This window comes from Limulus polyphemus, unplaced genomic scaffold, assembly GCF_000517525.1.
Source record: "Limulus polyphemus unplaced genomic scaffold, Limulus_polyphemus-2.1.2 Scaffold1867, whole genome shotgun sequence".
NCBI classification, from domain to species: Eukaryota; Metazoa; Arthropoda; class Merostomata; order Xiphosura; family Limulidae; genus Limulus; species Limulus polyphemus.
Window position 1 is genome coordinate 93,893 of NW_013667477.1, and position 5,411 is coordinate 99,303.

The window sequence follows — 5,411 nt, forward strand, 5'->3', positions numbered from 1 at the left end:
TGCTGAGTGATGTTTTCTGAGCAACCATGACTCTAAATATTTTTTTGGGTCAAAGCGTGGAAAGGGCAATCCAACAAATTTAATAAACGAAAGTGTAGAAATGGGTTTTGTTATCAATAAAGCTTTGGTTGGGGTGACAATCAGAATCCATCTGCAAAAACCCTCGTTCACATTCACTGGAAGAAATGGGAATAGTAATCAGAGCGTGTTTCAAATGCTGCAATTTTTCCTAAGCTTTCTTTTTAATCAAATACTGATGAAATCCACAAATCATCACTCTTTCATTTAGCTGAAGTCTTATTGATAATCTTCTGACCTCCATCTCATCAAATGTTAAATGAGCATCAACATTTTTAGGTCAGTGTTTTTTATCAAGCACTTGTGCACGTTGTGCTATATCGCCATCTTCACTATCAAGCAACCTATTTTAGATCAAATTTTTCAAGGTTCTGTTAAAAGCTTCCAGATTAATTGGAGGATCCTTTTTGCAATCTTTGTTGTGAAGTGAAACTTCCCAGAAGTGAAGATTTATTGAGACTTTGGCAGCATTTTTATAATATGGGCCTGAAATAATTTGTCTTTCTTCATAAATTTTTACGAGTGTTTTTATCTTTTGATCTGCCTTGTACAAGTCTATATTGTGCTCTTGTAAGTCCAAACTCAATTCAGATAATTCTTGGAGAGCATTACACGTCAATCCTAGATCCAATAGAAATTCTGTGCTTGTAATTTTTCTTTGTAAGTCCTCATATACACATTGCTCTTTTTTGTCTCATGTTGAATCATGCTTTGCTTCTTTGAAATGTTGCACTAATGCTTCAAAGTTCTCCCAAACAGCTGAAACTGACCGAAAACTAGATGCCACCCATCAAGTGCTTAAAATTTGTTCAATTTTTAAAAGTTAAATCTCCAACAAATTCGCACAAAAATTTTCAGTTCTCTGCTATTTTTAGGTGACAAATGATACAAGACATAAAGTTTATCAATAAATGCTTTAAATATGTTGATTCTCTAGACTGATTTTACAGTGTCACTGACCGACAGTTCTAATCTGTGATTACACAGTGCCAAACAATTACAGAAGGAAATGACTTCTTCATCAGTTTCTTAACTCCACTTTTACTCCCAAACATCACGGCTGCACCATCACATGCCACACAAAGTAAATAACTTTTCAGATAGTCTTCATTCATTCTGTAAGACTGAAGACAATCAAGTAAAAAATCAAAAATTCCTCTTTCAGTAACATTTTCAAGTTCGATCAAGTCTAAAAATAAATTTACCAGCAAGTTCATTCCATTATCCAGGATACAGATTCAAATGTACACTGTTAAGGTAAGTTTTTTACCCAAAAAAGGTGACTCGTCAATTATCAATAAAATTCTACTTTTCGATGTAGTAACTATATTAATCAGTATTTTATTCATTTCATCACTAATGTGATTCACAATGTTAATGCATGCTTTTGTTGAGTGAAGGATACAGCCCATGTCAGTTCCATTTAGTTCTTGTAAATCTATTTCAGATTCAAAATTATGAAATAATTGGTTTTCTTTTGCTACCTTATATGCTGTGCAAAAATTATTGTGCTAATCCCTTTTTTTGCAAGATAATCCTTTCAAACACACATTTTCAATGGTCTCTTTCTCAGCTTCAGCCAACAATGTTACCACAGCTTCATGTTATGGGGTTTCTTTGTGATCAAAGTTTTTTTCTGCAAAGACAGAAGCTGTTGCTGTAACCTTTCCACAAAATATGTTATTCCATTGTTGGTCCATTCTTAGAAACTTTGATTCATGCCTTTGTTTCCACTCCAAAAGTTCCAATTTTATGAAAAGGTGTACAGCCAAGTTTTATATTTCTAATATTCAGCCAATCGTACTTCCTGCAAAAATAATTTTTTTTTGATCGGCAGTCCAGCAGCCAGGCCAGTCATTGTCAGATAGCTCATGGACATTGGATGGACCAGGAACAGAAATTGCCACTGATGCCGTTAATTCCTATTGTGTGGTCATTTCCTCACTTATTCTAGCTTTCTTATTCACAGAAGGTAATTTGTTTCATACTTATGTTGGGGTGTTTTCTAAAAACACAATAAAAATGATATACACTCAAAGCACAGTAGAAAAGAAACACACACCTGCTCAAATTGACATCACCACCTCGACTGAGCGTATCAGGCCAAAATGACTTATTCCCAAGACTCGCACGCATATTCTTATCTTGACCGAGAAGATACTGTGTGATTAATTACATCAATGACCATCATCCACTTTGTGACTTATTTTATTTGTACGAATTGGCATCATCACCTCGACTGAACATGTCAGACCAAAATGAGACTCTCATGCATATTTTTATCTTGGCTGAGAAGGTGCTGCATGATTATAAGTCAATTGTCATTGTCCACTTTGTGACTTATTTGAACAAATGTACAGTCCAGACCCACATACCAGTCATCTCGGCTTTTGGTCACCTGTTTCCCAGTCCAAAGTGGTCTCTTTGAACTTAGTATTGCATCCACCCAGGCCGGCTTTCACCTATCTCTGCCCAGTTAAAACCTGTCAGTCAAAGTAAGGCCACTACTGTACATTGACTGATAGTGGCCACATCTTGTAAGTGTTAAAACCAGGTGGCCATTGATCTTCTGTATTAGTGGCACACTAATTCTACCTGATGCTTCACACCTCATACTTCACTGATGATCACACATACACAATCAAACAAACAATATGTTTTCACACTCCTTTAAACTTTGTCATTTGTAACACTTCTAGTTCAGTGTCTCTTTGGTCTTCTTGTGAACAAAAGATTTGTTCAAAGGGGAAAATTTACACATTCATTTAAATTACTCTTTCAAGTTTTGTCACTTTTCTCTCCATTTTTCATATTGAAAAATGGTGGCAGTATGCAGTACTGGTGCATACTGTCTCAAAAAAAGCCCTGTATATATGTTTTTTCTGTTTTTAAGATGAGTTTATAACTAGTCAGACTGTATTTATGTAATGAAATTCATGATGTTAGGAAAACGTAGGTTCAAAAAAAGACAAACACAAGACCTGATAATCCAAGTGCTTTCAAAAGGTGGACTATTCTTCGTCAGGGGCCACTGGGAATTGCCCGAGATAACTTGGGCACTCTCCATGTTTCAAAAAACATTTGGGAAAGTTAATTTGGGCAAACCATTTTGTTGCTGTATTTGCCATAATTTATTTCCATGTTGTTATGTATTGCAATCGGTGCTTGCTAGATGGCATTGGAAATGCAGTTTGTGCTGGTCTGTATTGGAGTTATTCTGAGTTATGTATCATAAGCACTAAAGGAAAGCATTCATCTTCTTTACTGTAGTTTCAGTGAAATAATGTATATCACTTATATGTAGCATTTATTGAATGTATTTTGTGCAGAAACATATAAACAGATGATAAAAGAACTTTTGGTTTTCATTAATATATAAGCATCAACTATCAAAAAACCTAAATGAAAATAAAACTCAGATTTTTTTAGCTCATTTCCAAAAAAAAGCCTGACATAAAAGGGGTTAAAGAGAGGCTAGAAAAGATGTTACTGTATTATGCCAGAACATTTATTAATTGTTCATTGAAACTGTGTAATTAATAAGGTTTCCTTTACTTTCCATAAGTTTATCTGTTTTTTCTCTATTGAGAATTTCAATATTATCAAGTTGGAACAAATCGCCATATATTCTACCAAACAGATTTATTTATTTTACCAGCCAAACATACAAGTATACATATTTTTGACCTAATATTCCAGTATCCCTTCAAACACAACTAATTCCTGTTTGACAGGATATAATGTATGCTATATTTATAATTCCAGACATTTTAAATTTATTTTCTGTTTATTAGATTCTTCATTTAACCATCATTCTCATCTAAGAATAACCAGCTAATCACTGTTAAGTTCAAACAATCAAATATCAATGTGTCCATCTGCTAGTTTTCATATTTCTCAGATTACAAGTTCACTCATTATAGTTGATGTACGTGATGTCAGATTAACCAGGTGAAACATTGTAACCATAGGAATAACACTGTTTATCCAATTATAAACAATCTGCAAAACTATTAATCAATTGAAGAAACTTTTAATTTCTTTATAGAAATGGAAAAATAATCTAATACATGAAAGAGTTGAATAGTTTATATATAATTTTTATAATATACTTTTATTATGAATCTAGGTTTTGTTAACTTTAATGGGTTTTCATATTTCAATGAACATAATTTTTTCAGTGAGAAACTAGAAATTTCCATTTGCTAAAAGTATACTGTATTCTACCTAAAATTTATTCAGTTTTGTTTATCCCTACCTCAACAAGTTATCACTAGCTTACATCTATATGTGTTTTTTTTTAGTGGGAAAGCTCTATCCAGTTGTTGAAAGGACAGATTCATGAAGCAATGGATAACCGAGGACTAGCTGCAATGTGTTTCAGGGAAGCTCTTCACTTAGATGTGTACTGTTACGAAGCTTTCCATTCCCTTATACATCATCAGATGCTTTTGAAAGAAGAAGGTAATGCCAGCCATATTATGTGAAATAGAACTTAAAATTGTAAAATACTGTATTGACAGGTCCATTATTATTTTTCAATATCCAAACACAATGTAAAGCATAGATAGTTAATTATCTAATAATATCGTGTAGTATTCAAGCACACTGAATTTCAACTGATATTTGTAAGTATCAGCAAAGAAGTGGGTACTAGAAATATTATACAGACAATAAAATGAACACAGCATAGGAAAAAAGATGTAATTACAATCAAAATTGTCATTCAGAATCACTATCAGTTTTTAACTTAACAGACTGATGCCCATTTTTACTTTTTAGTGTAACTTACTGTTGTAGTAGAGAGAAAGTGTTTTTTTTACTTCTGGACTGGATGTAGATAAGATCAAGAATATTGATAATACCACACTATTGAGATCATACCAAAGTCCTTGTGTGGTATCCCACAATTATTAATTATTTGAATAGGAATCATTTACATATATAAATGAGACACACTGCTATCTCATTTTAAATTGTACAAGTCTGTATCACCCCTTAACCCGTTATTTGCCGTTGCCATTTTGTCTTATTGTGAGGGCAAAATCACATTTGTGAATTGAAAAAAATGATAGAGAACTTATCTTTTATTGGATTTCAGATTTTATTTTTGTAAACAGTAGCATAACATTCAATTATTTGTACAAAATTGTATTATTTAATGAAGTTTAAAGAGGAATTTAATGAAAAAATTCCTGAAATACGTTTTAGACTGTAAATAAGCACCCTCTAAGAAGAAGTTTTTTTTAATTTTTTAAGATATTTCCTTTCACTTCAGCACTGGTCCTGCCATCTATGATTGGTATCTAAACCTTTTTCTAGTCTGTTTTCTT

The 5,411-nt window shown here is 32.8% G+C and overlaps 1 protein-coding gene across 2 annotated transcripts in view; it reads left to right on the forward strand.

The window, feature by feature from the left end:
- The window catches only part of LOC106465204 (cell division cycle protein 16 homolog), a 200,194-nt gene that overhangs the window by 72,703 nt on the left and 122,080 nt on the right, over positions 1-5,411 (forward strand). For both annotated transcript variants that reach the window (XM_022393059.1, XM_013925406.2), the window contains exon 6: positions 4,383-4,542. In XM_022393059.1, the coding sequence (XP_022248767.1) occupies positions 4,383-4,542 (160 nt within the window). The remainder of the gene's footprint in view (positions 1-4,382; positions 4,543-5,411) is intronic.